Below are 23,702 nucleotides of genomic sequence, written 5' to 3' on the forward strand. Positions count from 1 at the left end.
TGACTGACTTTTTATTTTAATGCCATATGGACGGCCAGTCGGCCATTTGGGTCATGTTTCTGCCACTACGTTGGTTACATCTGCACAGTCTATTGAGAGCTGCATCAGTCGTCATTTGCCTTTACAAAGATTCGAATGGACTTTTTTGTATGATAGCATTTTAGCAGTTCATATTAGTGTTGTCGCAATACAAAATAAATAATACACATTTATCTAGTATACTATGAGGTAAATATTTGCATATTTAAAACACTTTTTTTTTTAATTAAATGTACCATGAATTATTTCTATAGTCATTTAATAAAAATATTTGGTTCATTATTAATTCCCATATTTACTTATTTCAATATTTAACGATTTCACTTTCATCCCTCCACCTCTATATTCTGTTTATCAAAATATATAATCAAAAATTGGGAGAGAAGACATGTTTTGCATTCAGTTCCTTGGTTGAAACATTTAAACTCCCACTGTAAAGGTGTCAGGTGAAAAATGTTCCAATATCAAATATCGCCCGTTTTCTGAGTTTGGTCACGTCACATTCGCAAGCTGAGCCGTGATTGGTCGTTGTCTGAGTCCTGAGCAACGGTGACGTCATTTTCAGTTGACAGCAGGTGGCAAAATGGCCACCCCTGGGATGGAGTAAAAAACAGGTGATTTTTCTGCTTAAATCATATTCCACAAACGCAATATTAATCAGAATGTGTTTGGGCTAGTAGGACATCAACAACATATGATAAAGGAAATATTTGACTTCGTCTTGAATTATGTATTTTTTTTTTTCAATTGAGCCTAAAAATGAAAGAAAGTCGTCACTTTTGAAATTGATAAATTGTTGTTGTTTTTAATGATGGGAAATGCACACACCTGTAAGTAGTGGGAGGGACACCTGTGTGTCCCCCTCCTCCTCTTCCCCCCCTCCTCCTTTGTAACCCGCCTAGTCTGGCCCCCTCTGTCTCACACTCCCGTCAGGACCCTCGCAGCAGGAGGACCTCTCGCCCCCCGGCTATGTTTCCAAGACACAAAGCTGCAGTTTAACGCAACAAGTCGACTGAAGTTGCTTTGAATCTGGAGTTCGGAGAGCGGCGGACATGTCGCTCCTCCCGCCGCGGATCGTGCAGCTCTCCGCCGCCTCTCTGGCGGTGGTCTTCGGCCCCGACGACGACGAGGAGTCGGCGGAGGAGAGCCGCCGGAGCTCCGCCGCCACCGGGCTGGAGGTGTTCGCTGACTTCAAGGCGCAGAACCTGCGCAGCTTCTGGAATAAACGGCTGGTGAGGGCCATGGGCGAGGTGCACTTCCAGGGCTGGATGGACAGCTTGGTGCTTTTTATCCAGGGAAGCTCGGCTAGCTTGGAGGTGCTGAGGGAAGCCTGGATGAGAAGAGCGCTCAAGTCAGCCACGGGCTTGGTCATCAGAGCTGTGGGTAAGAACTTACACACTCATTCATACAGTACACTAATGCGTCTTCATTTACACAAAAGTACCTGCTTAAAAATACGTTGCCACCAAGTATCACCTTTCTGAGCAACACAAGTACCCCTGAATTAGCAAAAACAAGTCAAAGCTGTATTCCTTAAAAGTTAACGAATATTTAATATTGTATGCTACTGTAACAGTCTCCATTCCAGCCCCCCATAACACGCCAACGAAAACTATTGTTGTTGTTTTTTTTAGGAAGGAAAAATAGTACTCTAAAGTGTTGTACTTAATTTAAAAAAACATTAATAACAAATAGAATGTAAAGATTTAATCAATTTGTGTGTCATGATGAATTCATGTGGCTACTTTTGGTGTGTGCACCTCGGCCACCGGGGGCAGTATAATCCATGCATACATACGCGAAAAGAACTTCTCAGTAAACTACAGTAATATTCGTTATTTGCAGAGTATAAGGAAGAAATGCTTGTTGTCTGCATGCTTTACTGTACAGTTTATGCTCAAATATCTGTTCCTTAAAGAGTTATAACACCGCATCATCAGTGCTTTTTTCTATAGCACGTCTATGAGTTTTGCATTTTATAGCATCAAGGGAAGCAAACTCTTTTCTTATTTACATTATTTTTCAGACTATAAGTCTCTTTGTTGTCATTGTATGGGCTGGTCCTGCGACTCGGGTGCAATTTATATATTAAAATTATAATCCCTGTTATCTAATCGTGTTGACAGCAGCAAACGAGTTCCGGTTGGATTCAAAACTAACTACAGAAAAGGATTTCTTTTTGGTTTGAAATGGTTTACCTTAAGGTAAATGTGGCGGTATTGCACTTTGCCAAACCAATAGTCACGGCAACTAATGTGTGACATATACAGCTAGCTCTTCAGCTAGGGACTTGAAACCTCAACTTTGAAGAATCGTTCACTAGCTGTTAAACTGCTGCTAGTTGTGAAGCTAGCTGCTCCATCTAGCGCTAGTGGCACAAATTGAAATGCCATTGATCCGTTGCAGCCCCCCAAATATCCATACTTTTTTGTTGGATTAGTTGATTAAAGATAAATAGATCTATATTTTAGACAAATATAAACATGATACAAGAGAATGAAAAGGAATTGGTTTTATAAAATGTGCTGAATGTGAGTCCGCTATCTGGATAGTACTGAACATACATTCGTATTAAGCCTATAAGAAGCAAATAGTTCCATCAAGTTTTATTCATTTATGAGGCTTCACACTGAGGCTTCAACGTGCGTTTACAACTTTGACAAAAATGTGTCAAAGCCATAAAATGGACCCTTTTTAGGAAAAAAAACTAAACATTTTTAAACGTGTGTGTGTATACACACCAACTGGTCACAACATTAGGTACACTTGCACCTTCTATAATGTATGGAAAATTGTGTTATACCATGCTGCCCATACTTTATACTGTACTGTTTTTGGTTTTTTAAAAATTCTCACAATAGATGTAATAATGTATTCATTTGCTGCATCATATTTGATAATACAATTAGAAATGCTGTCTCAGCCTAACAACTGAAATTGCCCCTAATAGGATCATTTTACATATTGCTTTATTAGTACAATATTCCTAGTCATCAGCTGTATGAAATGTCCCAATTCTTCTTCATGTAGCTGTGTAATCTTAAACTATTGGATATGTGATTATTTATTTCTATGAGTATTAACTATTCATATTTTGCCCATCTTGTGATTTCCAAACCATCAGCAGTATTCAAAATTGCTCTCAGAATGGTGCAGTTATGCAAACCACCGCGCTAATAATGTTTTGTGGAACTTGCTCATTTGTGTCCTTGAATGCAGCTTTTGTATTGCATCCCAAACAGTACCAAAGTATGTCGTTTGCTGTGGCCTGATGTCATGTGTTGTACATGCGTGACATCACCATCCACGGGTCAAATGATAAGTTGGACCTTGTGTTATTTTAGCCCTATGATATCTTTGTGAGTGGTCACACTTGCTCATGTTCATGTTTTGTGACGTTACAATCAGGAATTCAAAGTTCAGCGTGTCACGCATATGGAAGAAGTAAATCAGTCCCTTTGCAGGCCTCGCCTCGGCTTTTCGGCTCCGTTTAACCACCAAGTAGGAAGTGGATCGTATTTTTAGTGATTATGTACAGATGACAAAGTTGTCAAAATGGCTGAAAACTTTTTGTTTTTTTTCTTCCTTAAAGTGGAAGTCAACCCAAACATATGTTTTTCAGGAATATATTCTCTGCAGGCCCAGTAGTTGAAACAAGGCAACATGATTAATATGAAATACGAGTTAGGCAGCAAAATCCCGCCGTTTTTAGCCATCTCCGGGGGCGGCCATTTTGTCACTTCTGTTGACTGAAAATGACATCACAACTGCTCAGGGCTCAGGGAACGACCAATCGTGGCTCGCCTGTTTTCTGAAGCAGAGCTGTGATTAGTCGTTATCTGAGCACTGAGCAACTGTGATGTCATCTTCAGTCGACAGAAGTGACAAAACGGTCGCCCCCCACAGATGGCTAAAAATGGGTGGATTTTGTTACTTAAATCATATTCCACAAACACAATCTTGATCAGAATGCTGTGAGGCTGCATAAAACATATTCTTAAAAAATATATGTTTGTGTTGACTTCTGCTTCAAATAAATGACTGCTTTTGACTAGTTTTCATGGACTACTGGTTTTAGATGAACAATGGTATAAGACATCAATTTCCATCCATGTTTAAAAAAAACAAACATTTTTTTTCTGTTTTTACGGATGACCATGACCAACAATAAGAACTTCCACCTTCACTTCCACCTTGTCGAATGTTTGCGTTTTCAGGAAAATGCTGTTTTCACATATACCACTTTTTACCTGTTTTCGTTGCTACCGTTTTTAACATTTAGATGATAATGACATTAAAAAAAAACAACTAAATTTTGAGGCCCCCTTGTTAAATCTTCTAAAATGCCGTTTTGACGTTAACAAATGATCAAAACAATAGTTTGGAGCTAACAACGTTATGTCTTAGAGGCAGTATCACCCACATACACATGGGTTGTGGAGGAATGTGAAGGGGGGGACCACACAACTGGCAGGGTGTGATGTGATGGCCTCTTGGAGGTTGTGGGGGGGGGGGGGGGCGGCTTGACATGTCATCCCCATGTGAGACACTTTGTGCTCCGAAAGACAACAATCAGGCTATGTCAGCGCAATGCACACAAGTTGTTTTCATGGCCGACCTAAAGATCTTCGTACGCGTCCTGGGCTTCACACAGGCGCTAATTTGTATGGAAATGAGCTGCTTTACCGCTTTACTGAATCACTATTTGCCAAACGGCTGACCGCCACAATTAATGTGACCACCCCCACCCCCACCGCCACCACCACCGCCGCGGGACTAGTTGATGCCCAGGGGACTGCTAGATTGATGTCAGGCCTTGACACGGTCCCGCTATACAATAAATATGTCAGTCGGGAACACGAGGAATTGGCTGAAGTCACAAACAGGCAAAGGCCATCGGAAGATTTATATGAGCTAATTGTAAGGTTTTATTTTCATTTCCCTTTTGTTTTTTTTGCTTTGGCTTTAAATCACAAATTTTTTTTTCTATTTGGTTCCTTCCCAATGAAAACCGACCAGGGAGCCATTTGGTGTCCTGAGCTTCAGTTTGGCAGCCGCAGATCTAAGTGATCTATAGGAGTGGTTGTCAAAGTGGGATCCCCGACGAGCCGTAGCTTGGGGGTCCGCAAAGTACAGTGGTGCCTTGAGATACTCACAGGCATATATTCTTCATCCTTTCCGAAAATCAACTATTTTAACTGCAGCTTACTGAGTCACACACATTAGATGTGAAACTCTTCTTTGTTTTTTGTCTGCTTGACGGCATTCTACGGCTGTTTAAAAGCTCACGATATTGTAAAAAAAATAAATATATATATATATATATATACGTAAATAAGTTCCTGGGAGGGCGTCACGGTGGTCGACTGGTTAGCACGTCCGCCTCACAGTTCAGAGGTCGTGGGTTCGATCCCGGCTCCGGCCTCCCTCTGTGTGGAGTTTGCATGTTCTCCCCGTGCCTGCGTGGGTTTTCTCCGGGTACTCCGGTTTCCTCCCACATTCCAGAAACATGCATGGTAAGTTGATTGGACTCTCTAAATTGCCCCTAGGTGTGATTGTGAGTGCGGATGTTTGTCACTGTGTGCCCTGTGATTGGCTGGCAACCGATCCAGGGTGTCCCCCGCCTACTGCCCGAAAACAGCTGGGATAGGCTCCAGCACGCCCCGCGACCCTTGTGAGGATAAGCGGTATCGATAATGGATGGATGAAGTTCCTGGGATTGAATGGCGGGACTGTGAAAAGACCTATAAAAACGTTTTTGGCAGCGAGTTAAAAAAAAAAAAACATTGCAATATTCCGTTTTTTTACATAACAGCATTCACAAAGAAATAGGCTAGGCCAATCGGGCATCAAATTAAACTGCACTAATAAACTAACCACCGGAGGGTGCTGGAACTGGACAAATGGAAAACAACTTGAGCTTTTAAACGGATTTCCTGCTATTAATATCGTGACACGACGACAACGATATATCGTGGCAATTTTAATATCCCGATATCATGATCTTGGCGATGAAATTAAATGATCTAAGTGCACTTAGCCGCATCAGCAGTGTGAACGATCACTTCAGACATGGCGCTTCGGTGAATGGAATAAAATGCAGCTTCTGCCTTTATGCCAATTCACCCAGAGGTACGCTTTCGGGACGTGTTGTGACTAGTTGCGCTATACCAACTATAAGATTACATTGGAAAGGCGCCGTCTTAGCAATAAATAACCATTTTGTCCAGGCCTACCGCTGTGTAAACAATAGAAGAAGAACCTGACACTTTCTTGTAAATGTGGTATTTGACATTTGACAGACTAGGAAGAGGGGCTCATGTTTTTAGCCGAAAGGTGTCGCGTTGCCGTGGCCTCACAACACACAATAGCATGATAACAAGCACTCAAAAAAAGACACTAAAGTTAGTGAGTGGATCCTTCCTTTTCCATAATGGCATCTGACACACGCGGCTCAATTTAATGATCACTGACGTCTCAGTTAGACCTTAAAAACGTGGGAAAGTGGGACAGAGAGGGAATTTTTGACTTAATGCATCGCGGTTATCCGAGCAGGAACGGGCCTCAGTTGTACGGAAGTTGACCTCGGGGTCTTCCTTTTTGTTCCCTTTTGCGCTTGCTCAAAGAATAATATCACATACCCTCAGAAGAATCGTTTTTATTAGCCACCCGAAGCTGTAGTGGTTTATGCTAATGTTTGTCTATGCATTTAAGTGGCATGCAGAGAGGATTTAGCGCTTATTTTACAGTTTCACTGTTTTCTTGAATACAGTAGTTAGCTAAAGACCCAGTAAAGTGAATTCAGAGATTTGTTTCTAAACACGTGTTCATCGTGTTCAATTCATTGCTGAAAAGGTTAAAGCACTGCAACAATGATGGTGATTAGCGTTAGCATTAACTAGCAGGGCCTTCTTTCAACAGTTTACCTGACTGTTTTCAACAGGGAGTCTCAAAAAACTGCTTAAAGCCTCTTTTTTGATTAAATAGTTCACTATCTTCCAAACTGTTCTGTGTTGAGAACGGCGTTAAGTCACCATACAGCACTTGTATCTTAACATTTTGTGAGCAAAATAAAAAGTCAAAGCAAAATATTGGCCAAACTAAAAACTTTGTTAAAAACATAAAAACGATTCATACAGAGGCGAGTCTCTCCACTTTAAAACTAAAAGCACTCCTCAACAAGTCACATCAACGCGTTACATATATATATATAATTTAAATTATTTTTTTTTTTACCAATTTCTACATCAGAAAATCATATCTGATGCCTACTGCTCTGCTAGCATCTTGTCGCTAGCGTTTTGAGGACTTGATGACATGCATACAAGTAACACATTAGGCACTTTCATCTTTCATATCTCAACCTAGTGGAATGAATTAGCCATCTAGATGCTAACTGCTAGCTGCTGCACTTTGTTTCTGCATTATTTAGCCTCTACCAGCTGAAAAATTAATGCGGCTTTAGATGTGAGGTGTAATGAGGTATCCCGTGTCCCACCTACCGCAACACTATCCTCGTCCATCCCCCGATGTGAGCTTAGCTTAGCAATTAGCTTAGCTAAGCATTCCTGAAATGCTTTGTTAACACTTTGCCCGCCCTTTATTTCTCTCCTCGGGTGTTCAACTTTCACATGAGGAGCACATCCTCAAAGTGCACCAGCAGTGGTCATAATTCTTCCAGATGTTAGCTTATTAACCACGATGCCCTCCCACAGTGTCCCGCTGGGCTTTAAAATGGTTTGCGTTGTCCTAATTGAGCAGTGCAGGTCAAAGGTCAAAAAGCCTTCTTGCTAACAAGCTGCCGCGGATCAGGTGGCTTCAGAAACAAACATACGTACACTTATCCAGTGTGTGGACTACTTTTATATTAGGTGTGTGTGGTCCTAATTAGAAGCATTAATAAACTTGTCTTTTTTGGGGGGTAGGTATTTTTTCTTTTTTTTTTTTTTTAATACTTTTGTCTTTTTTGCGAATTCAGAATAACATTGAACTACTACTTTACAGTGAGGCATCAATTAAAGTTACCAAATATGGCTCCATGCCCTGTTAAAGTCAATTGTGTTTTTTTGTTTTTTTTCTGGATTCAATTTTTTTAGCTGCACGTAAAAATAAGCATAGTGGACCATATAAAATCTTCCTTTTGTTTTTGTTTTGTCGTCTTGCTCGACGGGCCGTCTTTGGCCCGTCTCTGCTGTAGCAAATGTTCCGCCACGTTTCCTCGTGCGCTATGTTGAATGTTTATGCTAGCAGGCGGGCAACAGGAAGCCTTGACCTCCTTCACATTGCTTGCACGTGTTGTCTTCATCCTGCATCCTTTCTGCATGGACAAGGAAACTCCCACACATCCCCCCACTCTGCCGGTCCGACATGTTAAACGGAAATTTCGAAGCAGTGGGAATACCAGTACTGTACAGTGAATCCCTGTTTACTGCGGGAGATTTTCAGGTTTCACACATTTACGTTTTTCTCCAAATAAGACGCACAGTGTGCTTGCTTCAAGCTGTTTGTAATTCCCATTTGAATTTCACTCATACTACATAATACCAAAGAGAAGTGAACATTGTATATTTAAACACCAAAATGTTTCATCAAACCATAAAATCGGATATATTTCGTCAAATCCCGTGTTTTTTTGTTGGTTTTTTTATATCAAAAAATGAGAAACTTTTTTCCACCATTAATGTAATTTTCAGTAGTATATTTCAGTATTCAGTATCATGTCAAATCCTGGTCTGGTAATGGGGGTGTGTCGACTTTTTATATCCATTGTATCTGTGGGAACAGCATCTATTATGCGAGGGATGAACCGCGATATAGAAGGGCTTGACTGTAGTATTAGTCACAGTTTTGGTGCCAATAAAAACAGCCGAGAAGTTTGTCCACCATGTCAGCAGCAGCTCGAGTTTCCCTCGTAGGATTTGTTTTGATTCTCACTCTGCCCCTGACAAATGACTCAGCTACAGTATATTACGGTAAATTTACAGTCAAAACACGCTGGGGTCTACTGACACGACTGTATGTTTTTAGGAATCGCGGCGAGTAGTGCCAGCTTTGCGAATTTTTTATTTATTTTCAGGATTTTTTTTTTGTATGTATTTAACAAGCGTCATAGCTGTGGCCGGTCTTATGAAAGGCCGCTAGCTTAATGCTAATACATAATGGGAAGACGGGCTGACGAAACAAGCATCGCCATCGCAGTAGTTATAAATTTCAAAACAGCTTCTTTATGAATACAAGTGAACATATTCTTTATCCTCAGAGAAAAATATTTTTGCAGCGTATTTGTGACGTTCTACTGTTTTTATCATCCGATCTATGTGTGGTGTGTCCTTACTGCCCCCTAGTGGAAAGTTTATGTATAGTGTGCAATTTTCTTTGTTGGAAAAAAAAAATCAGTGTTGCTGGGGGCTGAAACGGATTAATGTCATTGGGATTCATTTTAATTGGGAATGATGATGATTACAGATGTACTTTGTCAGACTTGAAGTGCGTCGAACATTTGGAAGGAGGCTATCATGGTGGTAGAAGTCAAAGGAAATGGTCGGCATCTGCGTCCAATGAGGACCATCACTCTTGATTAAACAGGGTGAGGGTGGGGGGCGGTTGCGTGGGGGGGGGGGGGGGGGGGGAGCATGTGGTCGGCATCTCGCGCACCAACGCTCAGGTTGGAGGTGAAAATAGAGGGAATGCTGAATAAATATTTCGGTGTAAGATGATCCTCACACATCACACTTGACCTTCAGCAACTCCTCCAAGAAAGCAAAAAGAAAGAAAGTTGACGAGGAAGTCGTTAGACCGGGCTGCAAATGAATTGGAACTCGGGGAATCATTGACTGAGGGGCGAATAACTTTGCTCAGCAGTAAATTTTTCATCGGAGATGGCGATTTGTCCCGAAATGTTTTTTTTGAAAATGGAAAATTCTCCTCACATCGGGTTTTTGGAAATATTTTCACATTTCGTTTTTAAGTTTGACCTATAAAAGCTTGCACAATACCGATTTTACCATGGGTTGTCATTTATAGCTATGACGTTTCAAAACAAAATATCTATCTTTCTTTTCATAAATTTACAATTTAATTTTGTTTGATTCCCCCCCCCCCATTGCATTACAACTTTATTTGCATAAAATTGCAACTTTATTTTTTATTTTTTTGCATAAAATAAAAATGCTGTTTGTTTTTATATTGACATTTTTTCCGACCAAAAAATTTATTCTTGTTAAAATTTGCTCTTATAGTTGAACTTTATTACCTTATAAAATAACAATTCTCATTAGAAATAAAAATATTTCAATAGTAATATCTCAACTTTCATCCTCTACTGTTCCTTTTTTTTTTTTTCTCCCTAATACTGTACCTACAGTGCTTTTTTTTTGTTGGGTTTTTTTGTTCTTTTTTCCCCTCTCCCACATCTTTTAACAATCTTGGTTGCACTCTCATTGATCCTCGCTCTTTATAGTCTCCCTTTCCGTCAGAATTTTTTAATAATTGCTCCCAGCCAAGGCCATAAAGAATTCTGGACATATTTGCGATAGAGCCATCGTGACGCCAAACTGCGGGACGTCCAATGTAACGATAAAACATTCAACAACAACAACAACATCATCAAGTTCTTTTGTATGTCTGGCACTGCGAAGGCAGTTCTTTATGTCTGCTGTCTGCCGCTACCCCCCCCCCCCCCCCACTAGTGCATTAGTATCACGTTTCCCACTGAGCTCTCAAAGACACGTCTGTCTTGTTTCAAGTCTCAGGTTTTTCAGTCGGTGGCGGGACGTGTATTTGGTACCGGGGACTTTACCTACCGTACTTCATCATATCACCAATATCATGTCGCAGTGATAAAAATCATCAATACTATACAAAACGCAGTTTTTTCTAATAACATGACACAAATCTTTAAAAAAAAAAAAAAAAAAAAAAAAGTAATAAAGGGAGGTTGATTTATGAAATGGCCGTTTTGCGAGCGCAAAAGTTTTGCGCTGACCAACCAATCAGATGATGGAGCAATGCTGATGTCATCAAGGGCCAGCTAAGTGGCCCTGTGAGGATGAATTTGAAATCTGATTGGGTGAAGAAACATTGTGTCTTGTAATGTTCTAAAATATATTTTTTTGTTTTAATAAAAAAAGTGACATTTTCATCTTTTTTTTTTTTTTTTTTCAACATTTAAAAGTAATCTTTTTTCTCATTTTCCTGCTTTTTAATTTAATGTTCTGATGCATGCCATGTTTGAGTTATGTATTAATGTGTGCCGATCACTATAGACCTGTTTTGCTAGCTGAACACTTTTGTTGTTCTGACTAACCAATCAGAGGACGGAAATATTGTGATGTCATCGAGGGCCAGCGAATTTGGAATCAGATTGGTTAAAGATTCAATGCATATATCGTAACATCATATTTGTATTTAAATTCTTGATTTTTTTTTTTTTCATGGTTAAAAAAAAAAAATACCATCAGTCATTTAAAAAAAAAATTTTTTTTCAGTTTTTATTTTTTAGATCTTGTAACTTTTTTGATTCATTTTAGAATGTTAGGAAAAGTTTGATACGTTTTATTTTTTATTTTTCCTGTTTGTTTTGCTTTTTTTTCTGTAACTACATGCAGCTTTTAATTGCGGGCCAGTAAAATTCTAATTCCAAAAAATGTCTATTCATAAAAAGCCTAATTCACATTTAGCTGCTTTATGGCTTTAAAGTTGGCTTGAGCATAATGTCAATGGTTTACAAAGTGAGTCTAAAAAGCTCTTGTGTGGTTTGAAGGGGCCACAAATACTGGCCTACTGTGCATTCTTCTCTTTTCTTTGGCTTCGGTTGCCACCACGCTAAAGGTTTCCATGGCAACAGTAGGCAACACAAAACTCCTCGAGTCGGGTTGTTTTACTAGTTAGTTTTTTCCACACTTTTTGGGGGGGGTTTGTGCGTGTTGATGGCTTGGATTCAGTACTTCTTATCATTCAGCCTTTTTTTTTTTTTTTTAAAGAGATCTCTGACCATACAGGTCCAGCCAGGACACTTCTCGTCTTAGCATTGGTGCTAATGTCACTATTCAGTCATGGCCATGTTGATGGTATTATTATTACTTCCCATTTCCATGCCGGCCATAAATGGCTTTCATAAATCATTGTCTAATAACGATGGACCAGCCAGGACACATCTCATGTTGTGCTAGCATTAGCATTGGGGCAAACATCACTGCTCCGAAATGTCCACTGTATGAAATGACACCAGACTGGATTCAGGACTTTTTAATCATTCAGATTATGACCATAATTTGCCTTTAAAAAAAAAAATAATCATTTTTTTGTGGTCTCTTAATAATGAACAAGCCAGGACCCCTCTGGTGTTGCGCTAGCATTGGCTTTGGGGCTAACATCACAACCCAGCAATTTAGACTATGAAATTACACCAGCCTGGGGTTAATACTTATTGTCATTAAGATAGCCACTATAAATGGCTTTTTTGTGGCCCCCAATAACAATGGTCCAGCCAGGACACCTCTTGTGATGCGCTAGCATTAGCATCAGCGCTAACCTCACTGTTGAGAGTTATTTTCATGTTGATGGTACACCCTTGCTTGCTGTGTCTGGAGCCATGTTGTTGCTCTGTGGTTTGTGCGTTCGGACTTTTATGAGGCCACTTTGGCTGCGAAAGACGCTTCAGTGCGCTTGTGAAAGACTCGTAAAGTCTAAAAACGTCCTGCGCGTTATATAGATAATTCACAGCTGGGCTTGGAGGGAGGTTTTTGGCGGGCGTAATCCTGCTACCTACCAAACATGAGAGTTGGCAAAAGCATCGGGACTCTGTGTGAAGGTTTAAGTACACTAACTAAATGTTTGTAGATGTTTTTGTTTCCTATATTATATTTTGCAGTTTCTAATACTTTTTGTAGTATTTTATTGTTGTTCTATTTTATATATTTCCTATCTTTCAAATGTCAGTAGAGGTGCAACGATTAATTGACAACTAATCGATTATCAAATTAATCAATTATTTTTAATGATCGATTACCGGTAATCACTTCGATACTTTTTTTGAAAATTAAATTTGTCCAAATGCTCGGAATTTCACCTTTTTATTGTATAAATCAGTAAATATTATCCGATTGTAGCTATCCATGAAAGCAGACGGATTCTTTTTGTTGAATCAAAATAAAACATAATGATCAATATTTTTGCCTTACATGTTATGGACCAAACTGTAACTGAATCATAATTTGTTTATGCAATTTATTTTAAAGAAAGTTTTAGTTTTTGAAAAAAGGAATGGAAAAGATAACATTTTTAAATCCGATTAATCACCAATGTTTTGTCTAATACTTGTCGTTCTCCCCCTAATATTTATATATTAATAATTGTGTTTTTCTGGCTAATATCCCTGCCACATAAAAAAAAAAAAAATTAATGTGTGTATTTTTTTATTTTTTTTACACACGTCATTTCATCCTTTTGTGTCCAGTCAGTGTAATCTACGTTTCTGAAGCGTATAGGAGGCTTATTGTAGGAGTTAAGTGATGGAATGAGACTCATGTGTTGGCTAGCAAAACAGCCATGTGGCACTCATCAGGGTCAGAAGAAGAAAATAAAAAATAAAACATTTAAAAAAGAGAGAGATGAGAAGGTAGACATTTTTCCTGTTCACTCTCAAGGGACCACTTTATTCTCACATGGAAAGTCCAAGCCTTTTTTTTTCTTTTTTATCTTTTCATCAGTGTAGCGGTATTAAAGTACTTATGTAGACTTCTTTGGTTTTTGCATTAGATCTCTACGTTTACTTTTTAACATCTGCTTCCTACATTACCCATAATGCAACTCCATTCCACCCCCTCACAAAAACACAGTCAGGTCAAAGCATTTTGCAAGTGTCCCCGGTGCGTAATCCGCTGCGTGATACCCAAACTGTCTGCCCGGTGACACTGCTGTTGCCATGGCAGCCAGCCAGCAGGGTATTCCTGCTGCGTATAACAAAATGAGTGGAGCGGCGTGGCGTGGCGCGTGCATTACACCAGCGTAGTAAACTGTGAGGGCCCCCGCACACTGCAAATGTCTGACTGACAATGAGAAGTATGTACTTTCTTTTTTTCTATTCGTATAAATATTTTGTATTGTTGTCCAAGATTTTTTTTTTTTTTTTTTTTAAATATGTTTTTGTCATTTTTGAATAGTGTTTTACATGTTTTCTATACTATTTTTTTTTGGGGGTGGGGGGGTAGTTTTAAAGATGTTTGTGTATTCTTTCAAATATTTGTTTTTAAAAAAAATATTTTTGTATTTTTGAAATGGTTTGTTCAATTTTAAAAAAAAATATTTTTCTCATTTTATAGTTTATTTCTCACAGTTCTGTTTTTAATACTATTTTTGTAGTTTGCCAGACATTTGTGTATGTTTTGAGATATTTTCTCATATTTTGTTCTCATATTTTAAAATCATATTTTTTTTATATTTGTATATTTCATTGATTTTTAAAAAATTTCCATTTTAAAAAATATATATTTTAGTTTTTGTTGTTGTTGTCGTTGTTAAATATTCTGAATCACTGTATAATTTTTTCACGTAATTTTTTTTCACGTTTAAATTTGGGGATTTTTTTCTGATATTCTTATATTTTTATCATATTTCTTTAAAAACAATTTCTCTTACTTTGTCGTCGTATTTTTTATATATTTTTTCATTTTGTCCAATATTTTTTCACATTTCTCATTTTCTGTTAATATTTATTGCTAGTATTAATTGAAGACTGTAGTTTTTCTTTTTCAGTCTTTTTTTCCCAAAGCATTTCTACTTAAAAAAAAAAAAAAATGTATTGTCTGAGTTTGTTTTTGTCATAGAATTAATTAACATTATTTTTTCCTAATTTTGGTTTATTCTATATCACGTTTGTAGAAGGCAGTAAAAGGCTTCTTCCAATTCCCGTTGGGCTAAAACGAATAGTGGAAAAGCAGCGCTAAATCATTCGTAAAAAATTGGATTATTGGGCGATTATTGATCCCTCAGATGTTAATTGGTGCCTTTCCTCTCCTGAGCCCAGCCTGCTGACCCCCACCCCCACCTTCTCACCCTTTTTGGGGGGGCTGGTCATCTGACTATGTGCTTTCTAAACATCACATCATCATTTCTATAGGAAGCGCAGCTCAATGAGGAGCCCAGAGTCGGATTGAGATATCCGAGTGGGGGGGGGGCGTTAATGTGCGGGGTTAAGGGCTCTGTTTTTTTTTTTTTTAAACAACCCCACCGTGTGTCACAGGATCAGTCTGACTAAAAAAGACCGCCATCTGTGAGCCTTCTGAGCTTCAAGTCCTGTTGATTGTGTCGTGTTGTGTTGTGCACACAATTCTACAATGCCTTTGTAGTTTTATGCTTTATTTATTTTCAAAATGTCACTTCATAATTCCTCCCCCCCGGAAAAAAACAAGACACTATTCATTCACTTGTGCGACAGATAGTTTGTGATGTGTTGTTTATTTGCCCCGTCTTGTGCATAAGTGGCTCAAATGCGATGGCTGTAAATGTTTCGTTTACATCAAGCGGGAGCTTTGCTGTGTTTGGGGGGGGGGGGGGGCATGTGGCACATGTTTAAGCTTCAAGTCGAGTGGAAACGCGAGGAAAAGCATCTGTCCAAAATTGTTCCAGCAGCATCCATCATTTTCCATGGCGCTGCCATGAAAGTACTTTCTCAAGACAACTCAGCGTTATTTATGAAGTGCTTTGAAAAAACAAGCTCAGATAAAACAGTGTTGATCAGTGATAAAAAATAATTGAACATAAAACAGTCCCATCCAATAAAAATTGGATGGATGAATAAAATGTCCCTTTTTAAGACAAATACTTATTTAAAGATTCCTGTAGTGCCTGCTCTGTCTTTAGACTGTTCATGACTGATAACTCAATTTTAAGTTGGATATTTTAATCGCGGTTGCAAAATATGATATATAAAAAATGTAAAACATTTTCCATATTATAATTTTCTGTCAAGTTTTTTTTATATTTTTAGTACTTTTTTCAAATTTTTGGTATTTTCTATTTTTTGGGGTAATTTGGGGGATTTTTGTGTATTTTCAGATGCTATTTTTTGTCAAATATTTTCTTTTATTTTCTAATATTTTTCTACATGTTTTCATATTTTTAACAGTATTTTTGTATTCTTGTCTGTTTTTGTAAAATTTTGTATTTCTTTGTCAATTTTTTTCTAATTTTCATAAATTTTATTCGCCTAATTATGGATAGCGCTAATATGTTTCCTTTTACTTTCAACACATTTTTTTAAAAATATATTTTCATCCCCAAATTTTTTGCGCCAAAAATATTTGTTTTCAATACATTTTTCACTATTCATACCCAATATTTTTGTCTATTTTTAAAAAAAAATGTATTTGTTGTAATTTTTGTATGTCTTTTTGTGTTGGTGTTTTTTTTTTTTTAAATATTTTGTATTATTTCCTGATATTTTTTTTTAGACATTCTTACATGCCAAATGCAGTGCACATACCAGAGTGCATTTATGATTGATTAACTAGTCAGACTTGTAACTATAAGTGGAGTTAACGTTTCGAATGTTCACGTTTAGTGTTGGCTTTGTCTAATCATTCACTTGGGATGTGGTTTATTTTGGAGCATTACTAATCTTCAAGTAACCTTTTAACGCCGCTAAACCGAGTCATAAACCGCCGACACACTTGTGCTGATGTGAAAACTCCACGGCAACTACCGCGGAATAAAATAAAATAATAAATAATAAAATAATAATCGCTTTTTTCCAGTCGCATTCCGAGACATGTCGTCCGCCCCGTGAGCCGAGCTCCGACGCGGCCAAAATTTGGAACCGGAACCGCTTTGAAGACTACAAGACCAAATATGTCATCAAGTTCTTTCTCACTTTGGTGCTCATGTTTTTCCAAGGCTACCTCCACGACATGGGAGTCTTGATGATACACGGGGGCGAGATATGCGATCCGCCCAGCATGCGGCCTGCGGTCACCGCTGTGGGAGTGGTGGAATTTTGCGGTTTGTCCTGGCGCTGGTGGAATGTCCGTAGCGGCCAGACTTTCACGGTTCATCTAACTTGCATAAATAGACCACCGTGGTCAGGGCTTAAGAAGTGGTTAGTGGACAAATGTCGGGGATTGTTTTTGAAAGAGTAACCAATCCAGGTGCGAGCGCCATCTGACAATCCGCGGCTTTTGTGATGTGTTCCAGGCGACCTGTCTCCGTTGCAGATGTCGCCCGTCCCCCAGTCCCAGTTCATTCCTCTGGCGGAGGTGTTGTGCTCGGTCATCTCGGACATGAACTCCTCCCAGATCGTCGTCAGCCAGGAGACTCTGGTCAATCACATGAGCAAATCACATCCAGGTAAGCTGAGGAAAGATGTACGAAGTAAAGGAGGCCCCTCGGTTTACGACAGCCCCGATTCCGAGGTTGAACGGCGTCGCGCGTTGGAAAGTTTTTTTAACAACCAGCTTAAAGCCGAAAGTCAATCCAAACATTTTTTTTTTTTTTCCAGAATATGTTCTGCGCAGGCCCACTGAGTTGAGACAAGGCATTCTGATTAATATTGCGTTTGTGGAACATGAGTTAATAATTAAGCGGCAAAATCCACCCGCTTTTAGCCATCTCAGGCGGCGGCCATTTTGTCACTTCCGTTGACTGAAAATGACAGTCACAACTGCGCGGCAATCAGGTAACGACCAATCACAGCTCACCTTCAGAAAACAGGTCAGCCGCGATTGGTCGTGACCTAAGCCCTGAGTAGTTGTGATGTCATTTTCAGTCGACAGAAGTGACAAAATGGCCGCCCCCCCCGGGGATGGCTAAAAACAAGTGGATTAACTCTTGTTCCACCAACACAATATTTTTCAGTATGCCTTGTTTCAACTAGTGGGTCTGCATAGCACATATTCTTGAAAAAAAATAAGTTTAGGTTGAGGTCCGTAAAGTATTCAATTCTGTCCTTGCTAGCAAGACAATTTAGCGCACTGGTAGAATGACTGTCTCTTGCTAATAATGTTTTTCCACTACTGCTTTCTACTTCTGTAGGTCATTTATGCACAAATAGGACAACGTGTTACTAGTGAGACAAAACGATTATTTGACATTTTGGTGCTACTAGTCAGGACTGGGAAGCTACTAGTGCGTAACACGTCTACTAGTTGGGCCTAGTGGTGTACTGATAGAGCACACGTTTGTGTACTAGTAGCCCAAAACCGGCTCCAGTAGTGAACAAAAACAATACTAGTAAGAGTCGTTCCACTAGTGCGCTGACTTGCCTTACAAGTAAGGACACAGATTCCATGGATATCAAGGCTATGGGAATAAATTCTCAAATGATTTTCCAAATGAACATGCAATGAACTAGTTTGCACAGTCGAATGCAAGCTTTGTTTTGCTGGAATTCTTGTTTTTCGTTTGTTTTATCTATGGCGAAGCATATTTTTTGGGTGATAAACAACGGCATGTTCTGGCTTATTTACGAAATGAGGTTTCATCAACACGGCAGGAACAAAACAATCTCAACTCAGCGCCGCTTTATTTATAGAGCGCTTCAAAAACAACCATAGCTGCATATTAAGTGCGCGACATAAAGTAAAAAAAAATGTGACGTGAAAACAAAGACGCTTCAAACAATCAATGGATAACAAAGACGGTAAATTCAATAAAACACAAAAAAAATGCCGGGTCTCATGCTGAGTCCAAAGCCAAAGAATAGTTTTAAAAATGGGTAGAGAGGGGGCCGGCCTAAAGTTTAGTGGGAGGTGATTCCAAAGAGAGGGACCAGCAACGGAAAAAGCGTCCTCTCAATCAATCGTAAACCAGGAGCCTCTTTAGTGTTCAACTTCCCAAGCGGATCTTTAAAACATCTCTCTCTATTTTAAAGGTATAACCATCCCAACTCAAGACATCCTCTACAATACCTTGGGCACCCTGATCAAGGAGCGCAAAATTTACCACACCGGCGAGGGCTACTTCATCGTCACCCCTCAGACTTATTTCATCACCGGCAACACGGGCCGAGAGAAGACCTGGTGGACTTCGGGCTCGGCCGAAGACCCTCCCTCGCCGCCACCTATTACGTACCTTCTGAGCAACGATATCTGCGTGGAGGGCGCTCGGACGCCCCCGCCGGCTCACTGCAAGTCTTGCAGCTGCTTCAGCCCGCTCCCGACGTCCACCGGCGTGCCGACCACTAACCCGCCGCCCACGGCTCCCGATCAGCATTCCGTCTCCGTTTCCATCAGCGAATGCACGGCCAAGAGCTTAAAGTGGCCTCGAGCGTCGGATCACAAGCCCTCGGTGCAGAATCAGTCTACCTCCACAACGGCGGACTGCCAGGCGGGAGAGGTCGGCAAGCCCGCGGCAGTGATCAACGCCGTCGCCCGCAAAGAGAAAGACAGCAAGCCGGCCAGGAAATTTGGTCTCGGTTTGTTCCGGAGGAACGGCGGCAAAAAAGAGAAGCCAAAGAAGGAGTATGCGTCATTCGCCGGGCAGTTCCCGCCTGAGGAGTGGCCTGTCAGAGATGAAGATGATCTCAATAACTTGCCTCGTGACCTGGAGCACGCCATCATCAAGCGCATCAACCCCGAACTGACGGTCGACAACCTGACCCGTCACACGGTCCTGATGAAGAAGCTGGAAGAGAGGCGGGACAAGGTACTGGACAAAGGAGTGGACAAGGGGATGTCGACGGAGATCCTAACAAGTCCAAAACCGAGGCACCACCACTCCTCCAGGTCAGCCAAGAGGTCTGCTCAGAAAAGCTCTCGTAGCAAACGGCGGGTGCACTCCACCAGAGAAAAGCAAAGGGAAAGGATCCGGAATAAGCTTCCTGTATGTCCCGGTGGCTATCCAGAGGGGGAGGATTTGATCCCCACCCGGTTGCGAGTGGAAATCCCAATTGACGAACCGGGTAAAGCGGAAGATTCTGTGGACGGTATATCGCTTTACAAGAAACGCATTGAAAACCCTTTCCACGCTCCAGAAACAGTCGGACGGGAGCATCGAAAACCGAAAGAGGGCAGGCCATCGGGGAGGAAGGAACGAGCGAGTCATCGCTCCAAATCGTGGGACGCGCATCGCACCAAGCTGAGTGTAGCAGAAGAAGAGCAACCGGCAAAATCTCCCACATCTGAAGGGAAATACGAGCAGGAAAGGGATGGCGACCGCCAACGTCTGCTGCGACCAGACGCGAAGCTCAATGGAGAGTTGCCGCCGGACTACAGCTCAGCGTACCCACAGAGCTGCACGCTGCGGATTGATGACAAGGTTCGACATCGGAGGGCGGGAAGCGGCGCGGACAACCGGGAAAACCTTCCGCTGAAAGACGGCGAAAGCCAGGCTTTGAACGATGGCCTCTCCAACATGGATCCATACGCCAATTCCGACGCAGTCCCAGCACGGGTCTGGCCCAAGACGGCTTTACAGCGGAAGCACTCGCTCAGATTGACCAAAGCACAACGGGATGACTCTCAGAAGCCCGACGACCTTTCAACACATCAGCACGCAAAGGACCCAAGAACAGTCACTGTCAGTAGAGAGCAAGGGACCCTGGGTTTGATAGAACCGGTAGTTGATGACCTTCCCTCCGTGACAGACCTTGAGGATGACCACAGACCCTATCAGAGAACAGACCATCACGAGGACGAAGATACCTGTAGCTCCCTGTGCTTGAACGAGGAGGACGTTATTCCAAACTACCTCTACCGTCAATACAAGGGCGAATCCAAGTGTCCGGAGTCCAGCGGTCACTATTACGACGCCAACTTTCACTGTCAACAAGTTACCTCTGTCAACAGACTCTCCACCGGCCGGAGGGAGACTTCTCTGAGCCCCAGTAGACCTGCGGAAACTATGTGGGGACGTCAATATCCTCAGCAGAGTGAAGTATCGCCTCAAGATGAGCCAAGTGACAGGAAAGAAACCCTGGTCCAGGAAGGATCACACAAGTCCAGTCTTGAGTTGGACCGACCTGAACCTCCAGAGGCCTTTGACGGTAGCATATTTGACTACTGCCCGGGAAGCGAGGTCGAATCGGAGGCAGAGACTGTCCGCAAGTCCACAGATGAGGGTGATGGCGAATCGGCCCACCGGGCGGCGGAGGTGAAGGAAGCTCAAGAGGAGGATTTTCACGAGAGGGGAGTTCCCCGGACCCCAGGATCTGGTCTAAGGGCAACGGAAAGTGGAGCGGCGGTAGAACTGGTCGAGAACCAGAGCATCACAGGAGACAGCGGAATAGATTCTCCACGGTGAGAGGCTGTCTATTTTTGCTGACATGATTCGACATCAAAGCTCACGTAAGCGGGGTACACACATACCGATTTTTTTTTGGGGTCTTTATTAGCATCCAACAGCAGCGCAAGCTTTCAGGTCGCTTCCATTTGGGTTCACAGTCCATGACTCAACCCAATAGTCTGTTGGTCACCCACTCCAGGATTTGCCATTGTAGATATCGAACAGGTTTATCATTTCCGATTGGTTGGCCCGACCGTTTTCCTGAGCAAAATAATCGCTCTTCACACACCGCACACTACAGAATAATCCCTCGGGATAGTTGTTAGAAACATACAGATAATTGCGCTTTTGCTGACTTTGATCACAAGGCAGGGTAAACGCTCGGCCCAATTGTCCTTTTGTGTGTACCCCGCTTCTGAGACCTGGGATATCTGAAATGACTCAAAGTGGTATAACCTGAGACCGAATGAGAGGTAAAACTTGATATCGCAACCGGTGCTTGAATAACACGCAAGCCGGGCTTTACCCAGCTTCACACCAGAATCAATCCCACGGCTTTCCCTAAGACCACTGCAGTCAGTCAGGCAAAAATAAACACTGCAGTGAGACGTTACACCTCCAGTCTGCATTACTGCATTTAGCCTTTCGCCAATTTGCGTTTCTTCCCTTAAAAAGTAAACGGCAATAAAGCTGAATAAACACCTTGTAATGAATGCTAACGTCCAATATTTGGACAGCAGGGAATGATTTTTGTAATGACGTATAATTGCTGCGCCGTGCTTAAGTTTCCAATCAGAGGAAACAAACCGCTTTGAACTTTCTAGCCAGCTTTCCATGTAGGAATGTATGAAACAGCGCCTTATTAATTCCATTTTTATCAAATATGTCCATCACCACCCCCCCCCCCCCACCCCCCCCCCCGCCCTTCTCCATGCAGGACCCACGTTAGTTTGGCTTCCAGCAACACAGTCATTCTGGAGGGTCTGAAGAGGAGGGGCTTCCTACACAACCTGGACAAACTGCACTCCAAAAGCGGCGCCATTCGACCGCAGAGCTCGCTGCTGCAGCTCACCCCCGTCATGAACGTGTAAAGAGAATGTCCACATCTTCACATGCGCTTTATTCTCAAGTTCTATGCAAAGTGTTCACAGACAAAGCTGGTTGTACAGATGTTGCATGTACAGTATATTTGTCCCTATTGTAAATATTTTCTAATATGATACGCAATATAGGTTTTCTAGACGGCATCGCGTACCTGTGAAATCTGTACCAACGTTCATGGGTTCATCTACAGTTTTCTCTTCGGTTAAAAGTCTTCGTTTTCATTGTTGTAGGACTTCAGAACCAAAAATAAAAGTGTATACATTAAACTGACTTGTGTGCTTATTTAGGGCACGTTTCTAATTTGTTCGACGATAGCCGGGGGCGGGGAGGGGGGCTTCCGACGATGCTTAGTCCGACAATTTATTTTTTTTGAAGTTGCCCGTTTATCGCCTACAAAATGGGCGTCAGTCAACAGCGGATATGCACATAGGCAAATTAGAACCAGACACGGCTCTGGTTTAAATAGTTATTAGAACAAGTTTGTTTTTTTAAATGCTTGATTGGGTTCATGTATTTTTTTGTTTTTTGTCAATGTGTGGAGTGTTTGTTTCATATTTGGTTAATTTTGGTACCGAAAATGTTTTTTTCAATGTTATTTTGTTGGTTTTTGGATCAATAATGACCTTGGTCAGCTTGTTGATAGCTTAGCGTCTGTTTAAAAAAAAAAATCTACGATGTAAAGCAGACACTGCCCTAGACCCAGACCGCTGATAAAAACTGATTAATACTGAAGGTTACAGGCCAGTTTAGCAGCCTTGAGAGTGAACCACAACAACGTAGCCTGAAGGAATGTAAACCCAAGCGGAGTGTGGGAAAAGGCCGGGAATTTCTGGGGACAGACAATTCCAAGAAATTCCTCCCCTTGTGTTGTTTGAAAGAGTAAATTAGGGAGAATTACTACTTCTTTGCATTGGTTAAAGGTGGGGGGGAGCTGTCAGAAACACCTCCCGTCACTGAGCGCAATTTCATGTGGCAAGAGCGACACCTGCAGGATTGCCGAGGGAGTGCAACGCCCATGATCACCGACTGTCACTTCAGTCAAGAGGTTTCTGTTTTATGCCAACTGTTTGTCACTTTTGACTAAAGTTTTCTGGATTCATTAACAATCAGTTCTAATGCTTGATGACATCCATTTTCTACAGGGGAAACTGTCCCTGCTGAATGAGGCAAAGACGGCACAGACCTTGGACGGGTGTTGCGGTCGCCAACCAACCATTCACTCAAGAGGCTCACGTAAGAATTGCCAATAACATCCTTCTTTTTTTTATTGTAATGTATAAGTTAGCTCACACAAGGAAAGGGAAAACAAAAACAATCAGATATTTGAACTCTGATCGCCAGAT

At 41.2% G+C, this 23,702-nt stretch overlaps 1 protein-coding gene across 2 annotated transcripts; it reads left to right on the forward strand.

Moving 5' to 3' along the window:
* The first annotated feature begins 534 nt into the window (after window positions 1–534).
* stox1 (storkhead box 1) lies at window positions 535–22,625 on the forward strand. Of its 2 annotated transcripts, XM_086044277.1 has the most exons (6): window positions 535–653; window positions 973–1,271; window positions 1,335–1,422; window positions 17,230–17,382; window positions 18,905–21,269; window positions 22,193–22,625. In XM_086044277.1, exons 2-6 carry the CDS (start codon window positions 1,092–1,094, stop codon window positions 22,344–22,346), a joined length of 2,940 nt encoding a protein of 979 aa, XP_085900403.1. In that variant the 5' UTR covers window positions 535–653; window positions 973–1,091; the 3' UTR covers window positions 22,347–22,625. The 2 variants fall into 2 exon arrangements, with proteins under 2 accessions (XP_085900403.1, XP_085900401.1); XM_086044275.1 differs by having other exon boundaries at window positions 973–1,422.
* Window positions 22,626–23,702: the final 1,077 nt, after the last annotated feature.

The sequence above is a fragment of the Filicampus tigris genome, chromosome 11 (genome assembly GCF_054856515.1).
Source record: "Filicampus tigris isolate MCC_2025a chromosome 11, RoL_Ftig_1.0, whole genome shotgun sequence".
In the NCBI taxonomy this organism is placed as follows: domain Eukaryota; kingdom Metazoa; phylum Chordata; class Actinopteri; order Syngnathiformes; family Syngnathidae; genus Filicampus; species Filicampus tigris.